The sequence below is a fragment of the Lolium rigidum genome, chromosome 2, assembly GCF_022539505.1.
Source record: "Lolium rigidum isolate FL_2022 chromosome 2, APGP_CSIRO_Lrig_0.1, whole genome shotgun sequence".
In the NCBI taxonomy this organism is placed as follows: domain Eukaryota; kingdom Viridiplantae; phylum Streptophyta; class Magnoliopsida; order Poales; family Poaceae; genus Lolium; species Lolium rigidum.
The window spans coordinates 101,104,123-101,124,794 of record NC_061509.1 but is presented as its reverse complement, the minus strand read 5'-3'; the positions used below and the strand labels follow the sequence as shown (position 1 = coordinate 101,124,794).

Sequence of the window (20,672 nt, the reverse complement as noted above, 5' to 3'; positions counted from 1 at the left end):
TTGAGTACCATTAGAAAGGAAATTTCACCAATTACACAATCATGACCCCAGATCAAAGAAGCCCATTATTTTAGGGATCTCTGGGATCCCGCATGAATACATAACTTTCCCCAGGGAACTCCACCGCATCATCAGGCCAATTACAGGAAACTTGCCCCAGATCAGAGAAACCTAATTTTCCCTATTAATTGAAGTAATTACTGCTCCATAATCGGATTATGTACACGTATGATAGGCAATTCTCCCACTAATCACGTCCAATAATTGCTCCGTCCAGTGGGTACCGTTGGAGTCCCTGGCCGCCGCTAGCTCCCACCAGCTCGTCCTCCCCCAACCACCTCATGCTCGTGGGTGCCATCCTCCACGACTAGCCGCGCCGGCCACCGCTGAGGGCGGCGCCGTCCCGGCCCCCTCTGAGTCCATCTTCCGCTCGGCGCGCCACCACAGCGAGATCAACCGCGCCCGGTGCATGCCGCAACGTCCTTATACCGTGGCCACCAAGACCTACATCGATGAGTTGCACGTGTATCACCTTGCCGACGACGTTCAGAAGGCCGATGCCCATGTCATGCTCAGGGGCCATGGCGCAGCGTGTTACGGGCTGGCGTGGAGCCCGATGAAGGAGGGTCGCTGCTGAGCGGCTCGCATGATAAGAAGATCTTCCTATGGGATCTCGCATCCGGAGTGGAGTCCCATTTATGGATGCGCAACAGGAGTTTGAGGTAATGTCCTCAGCCAAATCATCATCTACCTCTGGTTTTCTAAGTAAAATTGTGAATTATGCAATACTGGGTGATTTGGTTGATTTGTCGGTTTTCATCGGTGCCCAGGTGCAGAGCACCACCTCACGATATTGAGTGTTGCTCCTGCAAGTCCCGCTTGATGAAGATTGAAGTGGCAGTTTGTGGCTCACCGAAGTTAGATGTGGGCAATACAATTGTACTTCTGCAGCGCATCAGGCCAGCTAATCTCCTGAATTTCACTAGAGCTGGGAGTTATTTAAGTTCGATTGCAAAAGTTACTTTTTCTTACGATATATGACTTGGAGTCAATTATTTAAGTTATTGCCCATCAAATCTGAACAATATGGATGCGCATAGTCGCCATTATATAAAATCATACTTTGCCTCTAGATGCAATGCACAATAGTATAAATGTGTGTTCTACTGGTCCAAGTGTACATATTTCAACTTCATGACTAATGTTGAAAAATATTATTCCTATAGGAATGGTTTAAGCACAAGTTCAGTTTGCAACGCTTGAGGTGCTCCGAGTTGCACTTATATTCTCCTAACTTTGGGAGCAATTTGTTTTTGAGTCAGATAAAATAATTGGTTCAAAATATGTGTGATGCCCAAATGTATAAGGGTTTTGACATGCTTATGCATACTTTTAGACACACGTGATGTATACAAAGATTGGAAAGTTAGTGTTGAGTTTATCTTCTTTACTTTTGTGAGGTTCGCCAGAAATTTGGAGGTTGCTAGCAATACACCAATGCATTTTACAGATAAAATCATTTCCCATGCATGTTACTCCTCCTCCCCGGTGGCGGCGGTGTAGCGATGGGGCCCTAGGGCGGCATCGCAGGGGGATTTTCCTATAAAATAATATTTAAGTGTAAGACTATTGCTGATCCTAAAGTAACGGATTTTCCTTCATTTGCCATCTCATCTTATTTACATAAGGATGCAAGCTGGGGACACACACACAATATGCAGTTTGCAAATTCAGTGATGTGTGGTATAGTCTGTTGTGACAAACAATGTCGATCTGATTTATGGTTCAGTTTAGCACTTACCTACACTCCTTGATTAAGCAACTAATGAAAGATCCCATTTACTAACCAACAATACCACAACAGTTTTAGAGAGGAGTTCCCATATGGCTGGTTAGACCAACACATATGTATATTTACTTTAGGTAGTGTTTAACCCACCTCTCTCTCTCCCTCTAATTGTGATCTGAACTGAAATGATATAACCCATATTTTAAAATTTACCTAGAATCCTGAAACAAGTGTGTTTGCGTGTCTGAGCATGTGTGCATAATTAAACAGAGTGTGAAGAACACTAACAAATATTCTGGAATCTCTAATGAGTAATAGAACCTGCACTAATAGCTTCCTTTTCTGACTCAATATCTGCTCCTCTCTCATCCAACACACCTCATAACACATATGCAAGCATGGTTTCATCCTATTCGGGGAAGGTTGCTGGAAGATGCACAAATCCAATTGTGGTGGTGATCTCCTAATTCATGCATCAAATTACAGTTTATGGAGTAAACGGAAGATTACCACATAAGCAGGCTGGGTACCAATTCGTCCAATTCATGCATCATATTACAGTCTAGAGAGTAAATGGAAGATTACAATTGAAGCATAGTTCGCCAATTTATTATTTTTCTTTTGCCTTCTCTTTTATATCCTTAGTACCTCACCTGGTTGGCTGCTTGCTCGACCATCCACTCCAGTAGAGCGACCGGAATCAACAAGAATGGGCGGAGAACAGGATGGGCATGCGAGTCACTGTGCCAGCGGTGTGGAGTCAGGGAAGGCGCAGCTTGTCGGGATCTAAAGATGGAGCAGGAGGGGTCGCAGGACCTCGCCGCCACCGGGGTGGTGGGAAGACATAGGAGGGGGCGTAGGACCACACTGGGGTGATGGGGAGGAAGGTGAGGGTGCTCCGGGCATCACCAGGGTGATGGGGAGGCAGCACGGGCCCTCGTTGTCGGCAGTGCGATTTAGTCAAGAACACCACATCCAGCAATCTCGCAGTCAAATGTAAGTACTTCCTATTTCTGTGATTTTTTCTCTCACACTAAACATTTGGGAGGGGGCAGTTGGCCACTGTGATTTCATATTTTGATAACACATAAACAACCTTGTTTGACTGCGAATCTATCTTGGCAGATACACGAAGTATTGGAATATCTATATGACTATATTAGTGGAACATTAAAGCTCGACCTGAAATGAATTTATTTGCCATGGTTAACTCCATTTCATATCTTGCTAAGAAAAGCATCTGGCAACGCGGGGGGCATCGAGTTCATTGCCTCATGTCTCCACATGGTCCAAAACTTCAATGCCCGTATATTTTTGTTTTTTGCGAAAATCCCATGTAGTCTGAATCTTTGGTGGCACAATATTCTCTTAATTTTTTGTGCATAACAATTTTTCCTTACAGTTTATCTGCTTCTGCAATGTAGGCTTGGTTAGCATGTATGCAAACTATTATTGCTAGCAACCTGATGCGTGATCGAAATCTCTTCTGATATTTCTCTTGTTCTAAAAGCTATTTGACTAAAATGAAGTCAACAAATAGAGCAGTTGTATCATTCGCAATAGCAATCTAATTTTCCACTCAAAACAATCAAACTAGAATGAACCAAATAGACTGAAGAATTGAGACGTCCTTGGAGATCAACGCGACAGCAGCGACGCGCTACTGTCCCAGTGCGGTGCATGCGACGAAAGTCCCTCTTCTTGTTGAGAGGCAAGTAACCCGCTGAATTTCACTTATATTCTATGGCCTTTTGATCGAGCATGTCAGAAACACACATCAAATCGACTTGAAATAGAGTATATGAACTCTGTTATGCCTGAGGCTTCAGATCCAAAAATATTTGCTTTCAATCTGTGTATGTTGCAGCAGAGAGGAAAGTTGTGGGGAACCTATGTGGAATTGATGTGCTTAATTAACTCAAAAGTTTCTTGATTTGTTTAGATGCAATCTTCATGGTTTCGCGGTGAGATTTCAGTGAAAATTTTTATGTACGAAAATGTTGATTAACCTGACGATTAGTGCTATTTCTTATGCATCATGGTAGAAAATATTAATTTTATTATTGTAGATTTTGCAGAATATAGCAGGTTAAGCTCGATGAAGACTTGAAGCTGTGATAACTAAACTGTGATGGACCAAATTAGTTAGAAGTTGGTTTTCTTGATCACTTCAACATATAGGTGACATCTATATTTCTTTTCATGTGAATTTCTTGAAATTAGTTGATTGAATGCAAATTTGATCAAACTGATTAGAAGTTTAGCTGGGACTTCACGGGCTGGAGCAGATGGATTTGGCATGCAAAGCTGTCTATCTTGCTTTCCATATGGAGTATTTGTGTTCGCTGGAAGTAGTGTTCTCGTGGCCATCTCAATAGAAGGTTAAATTTCTGCGTAAGTATGCACTGTTGTAGACGCGTTTAATATATGAAGCTTAAGTAATAGTTCAGGTTTAGCTGATTGTGTGCCTTTTTTTCCGCCTCCCTCTTAAGATGAAAGATGCAATAATGCTCTTGAACATTTAATTGCAGTTTAGTAGTGCAATGTCAATGCTTATGTGAAAAAAAGTTATTGGTTATTGAGCATGTCCTTAGCAAATATATGTGAGACGTGGGAGACTTTTGATGAAATAGGCCATTTTACTTAATCAAGTCTTCATTTTAAATTTTGGTGTGGGAGTCTATAGTATTTTTTATTAATTTTTTCAGTGTATAAAGAAGGGAACTATAAATATGGAATATTTGAACACTATAAATGAGAAAAATAGTAAAAAGAGACAGAAAGAACATGTTCGAGGACGATAGGGAAAAAATGCCGTTGTATATGTGGAGTATTATGTTTAGTGTAGAGTATTCAAAACTATAAATATGGGATATTTGAACACATAATGGTAAACTATGAGTGTCCTTCAATATCCCACCAAAATCAAATCGCTTTTGTTAATGTTTTGTTTTCCCGTGGCAACGCACGGACATTTGTACTAGTTAAATAAACACGTAAAACGAGAACATCTTATTCCTCCAAACGGAGTAATAGGAAACAGTGACCGAAATGCTCAACTTGACGTGCACGTGAACGAGGAGTTACCACGTATGAAGCACGTGGCAGAACCATTCCCACATGCAAAACGCAAATCTGTCCAGCATTGCCTCCCTCCGCCACGACGGCAGTTTGACACGCTGCACGGAGTGAGGCAAACTGCTGGCTGCTCGAGCAAAGCCAGAGCCACCCCTACACTGACTCACTGAGCCCGTGGCCCCACGCCAGAGCCCATCCAAATGAACGTCGCCGCCGTCGTGCCGGGCGCGAGGCCAGTGCCCCATGCGCCGCCACCGCGGTGGTGTCCGCGGGCCCGCCGCAGCCTCTGCCCACGCGCCGCCGCCGAGCCGGCGGCCTCCTCCTCCACGGGGGCGGGGGCGGCGGCGGCGCCCGTCTACGCTCCCACCCCGCGGGATCGGCCGCTGCGGACGCCGCACAGCGGGTAAGCATCAGATTCACCCCGTCCACACGCTCGGTACTCGGAATAACGACTCGCTCAATCTTAACCCCCACCTGAGAATGCTGCTAATCCGTCACTCTGCGCTCCCAAACTAGGACCATCATACGGCACCATGTTCATGCCGCACGAGATTCAGCAGCTTAACGGTTGTGACCACTGAATTGTTTTGGGCAGGTATCACTACGACGGGACCCCCAGGCCCTTCTTCGAAGGCTGGTACTTCAAGGTGTCCATTCCCGAGTGCAGGCAGAGCTTCTGCTTCATGTACTCCGTCGAGAACCCCTTGTTCCGTGACGGGATGAGCGCGCTCGACCGGGCAGTACACGGGTCACGGTTTACCGGGGTGGGAGCGCAGATCCTTGGTGCCGACGACAAGTACATGTGCCAGTTCTCTGAAAAATCAAACAACTTCTGGGGAAGTAAGATACACTTGCCCAATCTCTTGTCTTCAATAGTTTTTCCTTACATAAAAAGAAATGCTTCTTTGATGTCAGCTTCAGTCAATTTAAGATTGTGGCATGTATGGTACTGTCCTGTTCTTCCATCAGAATTATAATCACCAAACTGTATTTTTGACCACTACTTTATATTTCAATAAAGCCTAATAAAACTATGATATTACTTTTTCTGATAAATATGCATGTACCGTTTGCACGGTCCATTTATATGTTCAGGAAAACATAGGACAACTGCATATTCTTGGAAGCTATGGTTAGTTACCTGTAGGGAGTTACTGCAGGATAAAAACCAAGCAGCCAAACTAAATCATGCTGCAAAGATTGTTCTACTCATTTTTCTGTTGTGTGACAGTTAACGTTACTTTCCCTGTTTGCTTCAACTTTCATGATTCACCATTATGTGGATTTCCCAATTAATAAGCTGCAGTTCGATAGGTAGGCATGAGCTAATTCTCGGAAACACATTCATTCCCAATAAAGACTCAACTCCTCCGGAACGGGAGCTCCCTCCTCAGGTACATGCTTTATGCTTTCTCATGAAATTCAAGATCCCATTCAATGGCCTGAAGTTTTCTTAGCTTGACATCACTTCGTACTAAAACATATTGAACGTCATGCGCTGACCTGCTATATATCTACTTGCCATCCAATGAATTACTCCCTCCGATCCATATTACTTGCCACTAAAATGGATGTATCTGCAATGTGGGCTCCTTCGATTCATAGGATTAGGAATATCATAGGAATAGGAAAAGCATAGGATTGGGATGTCATGCCTAGTTAAATCCTATAGGAAGATATGACCTAATGTTTTATTCCTATACGACTTGCACTACAAGATTCCTATAGGATTACTTCCTATAGGATATGTTCCTATGAATCAAACAACTAGTGTAGGAAAAATTCCCATAGGATCTAAATCCTACACGATTCCTACGAAAATCCTATGAACCAAAGAAGCCCTAAAATGTGTCTAGATACATCTATATTAGTGTCATGTAATATGAATCGGAGGGAGTATTTGAAAACGTTGATTTTCTGTTTTAGTTTGTGGGTTATAACCTGTTATTCTCTGTCTCTACTCTAGTTATTTATTTATGTATTACATTCTTCCATGTTCATCTAACTTGCTACATGATGCACTTTTCCATTGAATTGACCAATATTAGTATTGTATGCACTGAAGCTTTATACTTGGTCAATGCTTTATCTCTCTTGTTTCTGTCATAGTAGTTTATTGACAACTACCCATATGTAAGAATATTTATTTACTCCCAGTTCAGATATATTGCTTTGCTTGCCCTTCAATGTCACATTGACATGCTTAATGAGCATCTAGTGGTGACATCTCCTGTCAATTTTTTTTTACTGCTTCTGCCGCTAACTATTTGAAAGTGAAAAGAGTCCCTGTGAAAGAAAATTTTCTGTATAGATGCATGGATGCTTGCATTAAATTTTCCAGTATAGATGCATGCATGCTTGCATATTTGTCAGATTACAAGTCTTTGAATGACCTAGGGTTGATTTTTATTCTTGTGCTTATGCCTGCTATGTAATGGTTCATGCATTTTAAGTTCTAAAAATCTCATGAGTTGCGAAGATTTCTTCAGATACTGAACAGTTGTCTATGCTTTATGATCTAGGAATTCTCCAATCGTGTTCTGGAAGGCTACCAAGTCACGCCAACTTGGCATCAGGGTTCCATTCGTGATGATGGAAGGCATGTGAATCCAATGCTTGTGAAATACCTGTGCTTTTAACGATTAGTCCAGAGTTAGAAATATAATAATGGTTTTTGCTAAACCTTTATCGTCCTATCAATGTGCGATGATTGCGTTATGTAGTTAAAATTGTATGTAGTGCAAGATCAAGGTTTAAAACTAATATACGACAGTTCCGTACAATATAAAGAAATATCTCTATGATTTTCTATTGCATCTTAGTGTAAGAAAAAGTAAACAAATGATGCCTACTGCTTTTGTGGAGCAATATTCTGTAACCTGTACCAGTTATTTCATTCGAGATGTTGACGTTTTGTTAAAATCCTAGCAAACTGCCGCCATGACTGCAGAAAATTGTGCCATATAAGTTCCTAAAATGGACATTAGATAGGCAATTGATGCACACTTTTTTTCATTGTAACTGGAGCTAGTTGTTGTCTCTCATAGGTCAAACTATGTACCAAATGTCCAAACAGCTCGTTGGGAGTACAGCACTCGTCCGGTGTATGGCTGGGGTGATGTCACATCTAAGCAGAAGTCGACCGCCGGTTGGCTTGCTGCTTTTCCATTTTTTGAACCTCATTGGCAAATATGCATGGCTAGTGGCCTGTCCACAGGTTTGTATTTGACACCCTGACAATAGAAATTTCTTGATCTATTCTGATTGAAATGCTCTCTTAATTTCATCCTAGATATATGGTACATATGCCATTAATTAATTTACTGAAGGAGCTGTCCATCTCATGCGTAATACTAGCTCGAAGATGACACATGTACTACTGTATAAGTTATTGAAGGATATGCTCATCTCTCATGTGTAATATTACCATGTCCAGTGGAAACGCAATTCTTAACCCAGAATAGAAAACTCGGATGTGCTGACGAAACTTCTCTTTATCTTCCCCTTCGACAATGTCCACAAAAAACCCTAGTTGCATTTAGCACATATCAGGATTTGCTGCAAGTCCTGTATTCCTATTTAGAAGTCCATTTGTATCTTTCACTGGATAACTTCTTCTGGCTCAGTCCTAAACTATAGTACACACTCACTTGTTGACAGGGTTATGTTTTCGGCATTTCTTCATGGTTGTAGGTGACATTTACAGTTTTGTGGGACATCAGTCATAGCAGTAATATATTAATATGTGTTGTAGAGGTATCTACTTCAACAGTTTCTAGGAGGTTCACAGATGCAAAACAAACTGCTTTGCTTCATGTGTTTTACAATGTACTTCTGCCTGTTATGTTATAAATGCTTCACTATATACGTATTCCTCTAATATTCAACACTTTCTAGAAGGCTTAAAGAAATGCAACCTAGAACACTTTGAAACTGGTTTGTTTCATGTTACTGGAGCAACTAATGTGTGAGTACTTTCCAGGATGGATAGAATGGGATGGAGAACGGTTTGAGTTCGAAAATGCCCCCTCTTACTCGGAAAAGAACTGGGGTGGGGGTTTTCCAAGGAAGTGGTACTGGGTGTGTTTCTCTATCTTCTTTCTGAGCGTTGATCTTCTTTTAATCTTGATGTCATATATGTATTATAGTATGGAGTGTATCTTACATTGTTCAAGGATTGGAAAATGTTCCAATTTTTTCCATTGTTTTGGTTCTGTATTGCCAGTAATGTTCACCCATGGTTTCAGTTGTGGTGCCCAAATTTACCCTACTAAAAATTTGGCAGCCTGCGATGTCTTGGGTCTTGCTTGGTTAGTTGCCCAAATGTTGGCTGCCCACGATAACTTCACAATTCTTGCCAACTGTTGAGCGAAATTCCTCTAGTCAATGGTTACCAAAAAGTGTCAGGGCATGCTATAGCATCAACCAACCATACTCGTAATTCCATTGTCTTGGAGTTCAATGGATCCTTGGCAAAGCCTCTTTTAGTGTTGCCTGGCTAGGTTTGGTGTTTGGTATTGCAAGAGTGTAGCTTTTACCTTTTAGGAGACATGGGATCTGCAGACTAGAAAAAAACCCGCCAGTGAGGTTGACCCAACTAGTTGGCACGGAAAATCTACATGAGCAAGAACCTAATTCTTCCAAAACTTACACATGTTTCTTATGTCTCGCTTATTTTTCCTAGCACTACCTAAATCCTTCCCATCCCTCACTACAATCTCCAAAATACTTTTGTCCCTCTACTAGCCTCTACCATACCATAGATCAAGCATCACAGTTTCAGATTTGAGGCACCTAGTTGCTGTGCTTTTGGTTCATTCTCGTTCGGCTTTGTCTCAGTTTGACTGCTTTGCTTTCCTTTTATTTCGGTTTGTGTAGGTCGGTATGTTTAGCCTCGCTTTTATGTTCTTTTCTAATACAAAATGACATGCATTTAGGAATTACGGCACCTCTTCTTCCAAGATGTTCTGAAAATAATTTGATCGAAGATCCTCCTATATAGTTTTGTTCATGGATTGTTGAATACAAAGAATTAGTGCCATAACCAAATTGCTACTATTAAAGTTTGCGATCAAAAGTACACTAAGCAAAGTGTTAGAAAAGGCATACATGACAAAGGAGAGATGGGCAAGCTAGCTCAGCTAATCGAAGAACCAAATGTATCCCTCTTATTTCTCATTGGACTAGATCATGCTATGCCATGCTTGACGCTTCTCTTCAGAATTAGTTGTCTTGATGACACTAAGGTTCTCCATTTCTCAGTTGTCAATCATGTGTATGCTTTTTATTATCTAGTCAAGGTTGCACGTATACGTGCAGTTGGTTAATGTTACTGTGGTACACTGAAGAATGAAGATGACCTTCTGTAGACATAGTATTATCAATGATACTTGACGGTATTTACCCTTCTAGTAATAATTTGTTATGGATATTGTCATATGGATAGTTGTGGAATAGATTGTGTGTTATGTTTCGATTTTTTTGCTAACTTTAAATTTTCATGCATAACTAAAGTGTAGTCTCTTTGCTCCTGTAGATCCAGTGCAATGTCTTCCCAGGCGCATCTGGTGAAGTTGCTGTAACTGCAGCTGGTGGATTGAGGAAAATTGGATTGGGAGATACCTACGAGAGTCCTTCACTGGTCCATCTCTGATTCTTTCAACTTAATCTGGTGCATACATCTAATTTGCATTATCAGTTATTTATCTCATTATGCAAGCATATGCAAGCTTGATCTGTGGATATCTTAGGAAGGTTGTTGCTAGGCCTATTATTTCGAGAAACCTCGAAAGGGCACGGTATTCCTGTAATTAATTAAGAGTAGTGGAGCTGAAACTGTTTATGAGGGAAAACATGCCAAAGACCAACAAGGCAACAACTCTCGGCTCATTAGAGGAAAACTGGGCGATAATTGTTGGCTTATTGCTTGCTAAAAATGTGGAAGTACACTGTAACAAGTTTCTGTCAAAACAGACCACCCCCATTGACGACCCCCTCCCCTATTTCTCTGACCATCTATAATTGGCCACACCTATAAATCTGTGCCAATATATATCACTCATGGTGTCAAACCAACAAGGATGTCATGGTGGAAATACAACCGCCTTCCAAAAGTCCACGTATTCAATTTTCTGCATCACATGGGTACCTGTAAATAAATGATAAAAGGATGCAGTTTTGACCCGCTTTGTTGGTTACAAGTATTTTAAAAAACTTTATCAACATAATGGGTGCTAAATTCCATTTGTAGGTAAAACTTGAAGTTTTAATGTTCTTGTAAATAGACCATTGAAATAATATACACTCATTGCTCTTTTCAGATTGGCATCCATCACGAGGGAAAATTCTATGAGTTTGTGCCATGGACTGGGACTGTAAGCTGGGACATTGCTCCTTGGGGTCGCTGGAGGATGACTGGGGAGAACAAAAATCATCTGGTAATTATTATCCAATTTTTCATCAGTGTTTACAGTGTTTGTGCTGGCTCCCTTGACTTGCATTCACAACTAAGCGAGATGCACATTTAACTCTTTTAGCTGTACATAATCATAATTGTTTTAATTTGCAACAGTCTCTGTTGCAGTTAAGCTCACTTTACTCTGACATGATTTTTTTTTTTGAAGTTTTGGGGAAACTTGCATTATATGTTGTGTCCTGTAATAACATGCACTCCTACAATTTCCACAGGTGGAAATAGAAGCAACCACCAATGAACCAGGCACTGCTTTGCGAGCTCCAACAATGGAATCTGGGTTGGTACCAGCATGCAAAGACACCTGTTATGGAGATCTCCAGGTGCAAATGTGGGAAAAGAGAGATGATGGGAGCAAGGGGAAGGTATGCAACCACTAGTCAAGGGACTTTTCTTTTGCGCTGGAAAATTTTAATTTTTTTCAAATAAAAAACTTGTTACTCCTGTTGAATGGTGCCAGTTGGTTTAACAGTGTTCAGGATTGAGCTTTCATAACTAATCTGTTTAATGACATAATTAATGGTTTAAAATCTCTGAACTGGAATATAGAACGTATGTGTGCTCGACGGGATGCTGGGACATGAAGCCTACATGCCCTTGTCAGGCCGGGTAACAGAAGGGACGTGGAGGATGAATGCTTGGCTTTGGCTTTTCTTATCATCTGGCCAAGCCGCTTTATAGATAAAACGTTGACCAACAGGGGAATGATCCCTCCCTTGGCTATACGTTGTTAGGTAGGATGAGACTCTCTAGCGAATTAGCACTCCGGATGATTAACCCAACCCGTTTTAGTCTGCCCCTCCAGCAAATTACCGCTGCGGAGGGGATTCAAATCCAGGTGGGCTGGCTGCGCACTCACAAGCTTTGCCACTGAGCTAGCACTCAGTTCTCAAAGCCGCTTTATAGAAACCAAAATGTATTTAGCAAAGATCATAGAGAGAGTAGACGCCACCTGGATTAATTCCTTGTCGACACGAAATTAGGTTACCGTTAATACTGTCTGGGATTCTCATATAGTCTTCCTTTTTTAATAAAGAATATACTTTTAGCAAGAGGACATACCAATAATTTAACTTATTTGCTCGCAGATGATACTTGACGCCACAAGCAACATGGCGGCTGTGGAAGTCGGAGGAGGTCCCTGGTTCAACGGGTGGAAAGGCACGACTGCTTCGAACGAGCTTGTGAACAACATTGTTGGCACTCAGATCGATGTGGAGAGTCTCTTCCCGATTCCAATCCTCAAACCACCTGGTCTGTAGGCTTATGAATGACTGAAGGCAATCCAGGTCACCTCTCCGGCTCTCCCTGTTGGTCTACCTAATCCCATCGGCGATGCGATGCATACATATCGAAGAAAAGCGGCATTTGGTGTTGCTGATGATAAACAAACGCCATGTAGGTGGAATTATGTTCCAGAGAAGAGACAGCTGCTCGATGTTGGTTCGAATAGTCTGCTTTCGACTGATGTAAAGCATATAGTTTGCGCTCTTGATTCTGGCCTTTGAGAAAAGAAGTCGTGCAAGTCCTACTTCGAGTAGTACATTAGTATTGTTCTTGGGACCAGTCAGCATTTGTTACGAGAAAACGAAACATCTGGAGACTTGGTGGGCAATATTATAGAATAAGGATAAATAAGCTGCTGCACCGTGTTGGTGTGGTTCAGTTCAGAGATCAAAGCTCAGCCTGGGAAATTTCCATTCATCTGGTCCTGCCAAGTGGCCCAACCATAAGGCCTCACGCGGGACTGAGATTCGATCTGCATTTCCTTTTCTGGAACGCGCAGCCAGATACGTGTCGTTTTAATTCACCCCATGTTTTATGCTGTTTTTTTGTGTGTGGCATATATATGTCGATGCAAATAATCGAGTAGTAGACTAGTAGTAATCCCTCCGTTTTATTTACCCCGCGTTTTCGTTTTAGTTAAAATCAACGTTTTTAAAGTTTAACTGAAGATATAGCAAAAAATATCAACATCTATAATTACATATTTTCATAATATAAAAAGTAAAAATGATTCTAATGATTCTATATTTATAGTTAAACTTTGTAAAGTTTGACTTTGACTAAACCTTGAACTTAGGATAATTGTGAACGGATGGAGTAATAAAGTTCCGTACTCTCTCCGCTAACAAAGTATGTCTCAACATAATAATAAAGGTTACACATTTTTTTAAAAGCATGTCTCTTTGTTTAGATTTAGATGCATCTATACACTAAATTGCGTCTAGATACATTTAAAGATCTACTTATATAACTAAAATATATGTAGATACATTTTAAAGTAGAGATAATTAATATGGAATGAAGGGCACCAGCTGTTGGAATAATTTGGCAGGCAACAAAATAGCACAGTATTTGGTAGGGGCAATATTTGTTGCCAAGAAAAGCATCTCGTACAGCAATGTTAGACAGATCAAGGACCGATTTCGGCGACCAGCGTCAAACCTCCTGGAAGTTGCAAGTTTCAACGTCCCATGACCAGCCGGCGGTGCACGCCAACTCTTCCAACCAAACCCAGCGATCTCTCTCTCTCTTCATCGCGCGTCCAAATTCCTCTCTCTCTCAGCCTGCGCTACCCTGCCACAAACACCACATAATCCATCCATTTTTACAAAAAATCATTCAACAGTGCTCCTGAGATTAAAAAATCCGATCTTTTTTTTTTACCGCGAGGAGAAAGCTTTGTGCGGATGTGATTTATGCCATCGCATCTGGCGTTGCTGTCGTGCCTGCTGGTGCTGGTCCTCTCCCTCGACAAGTTCCTCCTCCACTACCTCAAGAGGCGCTGGCACTCCGGAGCCAGCATAATCCCCAGGTTCCCCACCACCGCCAGCCCTTTCAGCTTCAGGTCGCAGCCGCGGCACATGGCGGCCGCCGGCAGGTGGAGCGAGACGGCCATGCTCGTCATCGACATGCAGGTCGGTCGGTTTTCTCGATTTGGAGGGGGCGTTTTCCTTCTTCTTTGATGCCGTTTGGTGGGTTACCTACTCGTGAATTATTGCTGCGGTTTCATGGTGGAATTTGGTGGCTGCGGTTGCAGAAGGACTTCGTCGACCCGGCGATGGCCAGCCCGATGCTGGTCGCGGGCGGCGAGGCCGTCATCCCAGCCGTCGCTGAGGCCGTCGCCGTCGCCCGGGAGCGCGGCATCTTCGTCGTCTGGGTAATTCCATTCAACTTCCTGCTGCTACTTTGCTTCTTCAGAGAACTCGAATTTGCTACTGTTTGTTGTTCAAGACGAATCTTCTGTTTGCTGGTTCCGTTCCATTAGCCTTTGCAATTTTCAATCTTTATAAGCGAAGAAGAGGAATTGGCACTTAGGTCTCTGTGCGCTATTCCTTCGTCAAGTTCGAGAAGGGTCCGCGGCAGGTGCATGCCTAAATTATTTCCTGGGCCAATGACCAAGGTCTCGTTCTTTCAAGAATCCACTCAATTGGTTTGACTTCCTGCTGGGGAATTGCATAGCTGCATAGATAACTATTTCGTCTCCACCATTTTTTTACTCGTAAAAATGGTCTAGGTCTCCAACATCTGTCAAGCAGTTTTGCATTTGATAGTGAGAAGTTTCGCTTAGACGCCCACCCTGATTGGATTTCAAATTGGAACGATTTCCTTTCTGTTTTATAATGTTTCTTGTAGGAACAAGCTTGATGAACCAAGTTCTGTGCAGAAAATGATATTTTCAAATTTCACCATATGTATATAAGACAATATTTGATTTGGGGCAATAGACATTATTTTCTCTCTAATCAAAGTTAGCAAGCAAGGCATCTCATGGTCGCTGGATTAGGTGGGCTGCTGGGATGCTTTGTTTGTCCATGTAAGACGAATACTCCAGCTAGCATGAATTGCCCTTTCCTGGCACTTTACCTGCGTGAAATGAAAATAGCTTAAATGCTAGAATAACTTCTCCATTTGCTTTAACATGGCAATTCATGTGCAAATTTTGCGATGATCTATTCTTGGTCATATTGAAGCACATGCTATTCTGAACTCTGCTAAACATACTTTTTGCAACCTGCAAGCTTACCTGTGTTAGTGTAACCTACGCTTCCCCCCATTTCTACATGAAGTTATGTGCTTCAGAAAGTAGGCTAGTAATTTAATGTTCAGTCACTGTCACCATTTTTACTTAGGTACTAATGTATGATAATGAACTTCTATGTAGGTTGTCAGAGAGCATGACCCTTCTGGGAGAGATGTTGAGCTTTTTCGCAGGCATTTGTACTCTGGAGGAAAGGGTCCAACAGTGAAAGGTCTGAAAGGTGCAGAACTGGCTGATGGGCTTGTTATCAAGGAAGGCGACTATAAGTTGGTCAAGACAAGATTTAGTGCCTTCTTTGCTACACACCTCGATTCTGTCCTCAAAACACTAGGAATGAAGAACTTGGTAATTGTTGGTAAGCACTTATATGCATTGGTTAATACTTGGAAGTTACAACATTTTTGTTAGCTCGATAATTGATCGCTCTAAGCCTGCAATGTAGGTTCTGCTCTTTGATTGTGCCATTCCTTATATCAACTAGCTTCTTTTGCAGTTTACAAGTTGCTCATACTTCAAATTTCGTACAATGACAGTAACTCTCCTAGTGTGAGCGGTGGAAAATCAAATATAGGATAACGTGTACAATGTGGCAACCTTTTCGATCTCAAGGAATAGCAATTGCTTCCATTGTTTGTCATATATAGTTCAATACCATGTTTAGGAAAACCCTTGTTTAGAACAAATATCGATCATCTTTACCACATGGGGCATCCGCATTTACTGTTGTGTATTGTGCTGATTTTCAGGTGTTCAAACACCAAATTGCATTCGTCAGACTGTCTTTGATGCTGTAGAACTGGACTATGAGAAAGTTACAGTCCTGATTGATGCAACAGCTGCTGCTAGACCAGATATCCATTTGTGTGAGTACTCATGTTTCATGCTATCCCTTCTATATTACTCTTCAAACTAAAATACATGCAGAGCTGATATGTTGAACTAATGTTCAAACATCATATTTGACATTAAAAATGAAAAGCTTGAAAGCTAATTCTCCATACTAATAAAATTCACCTTATAAGATCATCTGTCATCTCTCATGGGAGACAGTACATGGGAACTGGGGTGCGCGAGAGCTACATTCAGTTGAAGACATAGTCTGTATAGTAGCATCCTGCTGTTGTCAAATTGTTACTGCATAGGTGCTCTGTGTCCAAGCGGCCCACTCAAAGCTTTTTAAACCAGAACAAACTCAAAGTATCGATCTGCATCAGTATATAATTTATTGAAAGAAAAGTTCTATTGTTTCTCAAGTTGTATGCTAAATAGTTTTTCCAACATAAAAAACATTGGAAATTCAAAACATAACACTCATGCTGCATCCAACTTCAATACCTGGCTTTCATGACACCATGCATGACTCATGTTGCACACAAAGTGCATGATATAAGTTTTGAACATTTGAGGTACGGTTTGATGATTTTCTAGAAAGTTATACTGGTTGTCCGGTTCACAAATTATGAGCAACAGATCATGTTGGTGAGTGTATGTTATGGTCGGTTTGACCTATACACGCAGGAAGCCCACTAGTGGCTAGTTATGGGCTTAGCCCAAGTAAATTAGGGGCTTAGCCCAAGTAAATTAGGGTTTAGAGGAGGCCGTCCTCCTATATAAACACTTGTATCCCTTCGAGATTAATCAGACAATATTCAGTATCATTACTGTCTCGTCTCCTGAAGGGAGACGGGAGACCCTGTGCCCCCGCCGCACCAACCCTAGCCGCCGCCTCCTTCCTCCGCGACGGCGCCCAGCCGCCGGCGCCGAGCTCTCCAACCTCTCCGCCCTCACTTCCACCCTTACAATCTCCGCCCTAGACCCGGTAGAACCCTAGTCTCTACCAGTGTAACGCTGTCCTCTTTCATAGTTGATAAACCTTTTGGTTTCTTCCCTTGATTCCTAGGATTAACTGGTGTCAGGATGATTGGCTGATAGATCACTGAACCTAACTTTATATATTTTATGCGCTACAAGGTCGCATGAATGTATGAATTGAAGGGCTTGAAATAGTGCATTCCCTATTCAAGCAAGAAATTCAACTCATGCTGCAATCATATCCATGATAAGCGTGAATTTAATACCTGGCTTCCTGGCATACATAAATCATGTGGCACCTCACGGTTTGGAAATTGCGTGTCGTGGAATATTTATTGTGGGACAATTTGATCATCCAAAAGAGACTTTTTTTTACAGAACAAAGCTACAGCTACAGCTCGTGTTGCTGAATGCAATTTTTGATAGTTGACAGGCAATCTATTTTTTTGTTAATTCTCTTAAATCTATTTGTTGTGATGAAGTGCTCACTGAAAGGGGCTTCTGTATGTTAACCAGCAAATATCAGAGATATGAAGACTATCGGCGTGGAAACACCAACCTTGGAAGAGTGGCGCCGTTAAGCTTGCCGGTGCTATATTTCATTCTTGGCACCAAGCGACATCCCTGGGTGCATCAGAGGCAACAGACGTGCGATCCCAACAAATGTAGTTATAACTTTGCAAGGTTGCATTTACACAACTTGTAATCCGTGCTACGTAGATTAGTCATACAATGTCCTTGTGGTTCCGTTCCATATGCTGAGGGCTTTTAGGTATGGAGCCTGAGGTAGAAGTCAACTCCAGAACTGAAACATGGCAATTAAAATAGGCAGGTGTTCAGACTATAGAAATTTTTGGTCATTTCGGGAATGGATCGTGTGAGATGCCTGTTAGGTATGAAGATTTTCCATCTTTAAGTATAGTTTTTCTGGGCGGGAATGACCATCTTTAAATTGTGTGAATCATAGCTCTGCCATGTCGATATATTTTTTTCGGTTAAGAGGATCTCAGAAGAAGTGTCTTGGTTTCTGCCCCATTGGGTTTTGGAGGCAACAGCCGCAGCACAACCCATAAGCATTGTCAGTGACATCCTCAATTTAGTCACATAGCCTGACCATCCATATTGCTTACCAAATCCAGTGAGCCATCATAAACTGAAACCCAACCAGCTGGGGAGGAGAAGCATCTTGGCAGGAGTCTTGAGCTCCCTGTTTCTGATACATGCTCATCAGTGGTAGCTCAAGATTCGACCAATTCATTAACCGGCAACAGGGAGCCCACTGGTACCGCTCCTATCCATTCACAAGTCTGCTGCGGCTCGTCTAAACCGTTTCTTCAGTGGCAACACGGCCACTTAATTTGCAAGTTGCTTTACTTATTTGTTTGGGCAATTTCCAATTCAAAGTTTTGCTGCTGATCTGGAACCGTGTCCATTTACATGTACGCATTTTAACTATTCACAAACCACAACTATCTTCTTGCTCACTGGTATGAATGTGTAATGGTTTCGGCTTGCACACCTTCAAGATCGCTTACTCCTGGTCATGATAAATTGTCTGAGGAGGCCCCGTGCTCTTTGTAGCTGCCATCATTTGCATGATTAGGGGAAGTTGGTGGACACATCTTTACACATGTGTGATGCCAAAAAACCGTGGAATAAACTCAAAGCTAAGTTTGGATCTTTTCTTTTTTGCGAATTCAGCTAAGTTTGAATGTTGACCACAAACTGTATGCCATGGAGCATTTAATGACTACACGATGGTTGAGAAGCTGTATGTGATCAAACATGGCCACAAGATAGTCATTGCACCAAAGAGGGGATCTTTTCTTAGGAGTCGATTCTATACATGGGCTAATACCGATTGAGTAAAATGCATGGGTGGTACTGGAACTTGGAGAGCGAAATCGATACGGTCACGGACCTTAGAAATACAGCATGTACAGTCATCAAATACGGCACAATGTTTATCTAGGTCACTGGGCTAGGTACATGTGTGTATTCGCTGATGTGGCGGGTGTTGACCGGTCCAAACTATCTGATTTTTTTTTTTTGCAGAAAAGCATCTTGATAAAAAAAAAGTGACGCGTTGACCAGTTTACTAGAATTGTGTTTTACTGCAAAAAAAAAATCTCCCACTGATAGGTGGGTCCAACTTAACAGGTCACCCACTCTCTTTCTTTCTTTCTTTCTTCTCCTTCTCTGCCCCAGCCCCACTCGACTACACCGGCTGATTCCCCACATCGGCGGCCCCTGACTCCCGCGCCGCCTCGTGTTCCCTTGCCTCCGGCGCCGCCCCATCTTCCCCTGCTCCGGATACCAGGACGTGCTGCCTCTTTGTCACTCGCGCGTCCTACTCCGGGATGTCCGCGCCCGACGAAGAGGCCCCAAGATGCAGATGGTTGAGAGGTGGCGAAGTCGAGGATTGGGAGGAGGAGCTGGCGGCTAGAGCAACCAACCGTCGCTCAATCGGTCGACGTCCAACCGTGCCCGACCAGGCAGGTGCTCCCCGCCGGCGTTGAGACGGAGGGCGGGAGACGGAGGACTCCGCTGCGGTGACCCAGCTTACCACTGCATGGTGTAGTATGCAAGTCATTGACATAACACCAGTGAAACACCGTTCCACTAGTATTACATCTCTCAGAGTGGTACAACAGAAACATATGCGAGTCTAAGACATGGCTATAGAAGTACACACGAACTGTTTACACAGAAGATCAACACACCTTCCTACTTTACAGTGAGGTAAAACTTTATATCTCCAAAAGAACAACTCGTAGACTAACTTATGGCTAACTCTAGCTCTAGAGATACTTGACTTGCTAAAAAATCTAATAGAACACTAGCTACTTAGGTGCTAGGATTAGGGAAATGGTTCTCTTCTATTACTAGTCTAGGTTTCCACTCTAGCTGATGTAGAAGTTGACTCCATTGGCTTCATTGATTGGGTTCTCCCTCTTGTTGTAGTCGACTCCTTTGTCTTCGAGTTCCACGATAGTTTCTCCTTTGGTGACTTTAAATCTAAGAAAGGGGTTCAAGAGGGAACGAATGAGTACGAGCCTACTCAGCAAGTTCAATAATAGAAATAGGTGTATCATGCACTAGCTACATCCATAGACCAGGAAGTCATAGGAAAATGCAAGTTTTCGTAATCATTTCTTCAAAAGGTTGATTTTATTCTGAAGAACTATGTCCGTCAGTCTTCACAAGTTGACTAGAACTTCATGGAGCTCCTTTCCTGCCGCGTTCACAGTTCCTTCCTAAAACAGGGAGTGACAAGTCACAATTCAATACACTCTGCAGAGGTGTGTTACTTTACCCATAAGAGAACTTATCCTTGTTGCCAACCGGGCGATCTTTCCCGTCCACACTTCTTTGGTGTGAGGCTATAAGATCCAAGCCAATCATTGTCTTCTCCGCGACCCCGCATACCCACCCTTTTGTATTCATAGGGCCCTCGATCGCTTACTAATCTAGAG

At 42.3% G+C, this 20,672-nt stretch overlaps 2 protein-coding genes across 2 annotated transcripts; both read left to right on the top strand.

Annotated features, from left to right (window-relative positions):
• The first annotated feature begins 5,052 nt into the window (after nucleotides 1-5,052).
• On the top strand, nucleotides 5,053-13,018 carry LOC124692146 (probable tocopherol cyclase, chloroplastic). Its single transcript, XM_047225449.1, has 10 exons — nucleotides 5,053-5,270; nucleotides 5,463-5,707; nucleotides 6,182-6,261; nucleotides 7,390-7,466; nucleotides 7,915-8,084; nucleotides 8,850-8,947; nucleotides 10,404-10,508; nucleotides 11,188-11,304; nucleotides 11,555-11,704; nucleotides 12,428-13,018. Exons 1-10 carry the CDS (start codon nucleotides 5,068-5,070, stop codon nucleotides 12,599-12,601), a joined length of 1,419 nt encoding a protein of 472 aa, XP_047081405.1. The 5' UTR covers nucleotides 5,053-5,067; the 3' UTR covers nucleotides 12,602-13,018.
• Nucleotides 13,019-14,026: 1,008 nt separating this feature from the next.
• Nucleotides 14,027-18,117, top strand: LOC124692145 (probable inactive nicotinamidase At3g16190). The gene is made up of 5 exons (XM_047225448.1): nucleotides 14,027-14,260; nucleotides 14,383-14,502; nucleotides 15,508-15,739; nucleotides 16,131-16,247; nucleotides 17,713-18,117. The coding sequence occupies exons 1-5, from the start codon at nucleotides 14,042-14,044 to the stop codon at nucleotides 17,775-17,777; spliced, it is 753 nt and encodes a 250-aa protein (XP_047081404.1). The 5' UTR covers nucleotides 14,027-14,041; the 3' UTR covers nucleotides 17,778-18,117.
• Nucleotides 18,118-20,672: the final 2,555 nt, after the last annotated feature.

Excerpts from the sequence above, each read along its gene's own strand:
- LOC124692146 (XM_047225449.1), top strand. The coding sequence starts at position 5,068 with ATGAACGTCGCCGCCGTCGTGCCGGGCGCGAGGCCAGTGCCCCATGCG. Across the intron at positions 7,467-7,914 it reads TCCATTCGTGATGATGGAAG|GTCAAACTATGTACCAAATG; the intron begins GCATGTGAATCC and ends TGTCTCTCATAG. Across the intron at positions 11,705-12,427 it reads ATGATGGGAGCAAGGGGAAG|ATGATACTTGACGCCACAAG; the intron begins GTATGCAACCAC and ends ATTTGCTCGCAG.
- LOC124692145 (XM_047225448.1), top strand. The coding sequence starts at position 14,042 with ATGCCATCGCATCTGGCGTTGCTGTCGTGCCTGCTGGTGCTGGTCCTC. Across the intron at positions 14,503-15,507 it reads GCGGCATCTTCGTCGTCTGG|GTTGTCAGAGAGCATGACCC; the intron begins GTAATTCCATTC and ends ACTTCTATGTAG. Across the intron at positions 16,248-17,712 it reads TAGACCAGATATCCATTTGT|CAAATATCAGAGATATGAAG; the intron begins GTGAGTACTCAT and ends TATGTTAACCAG.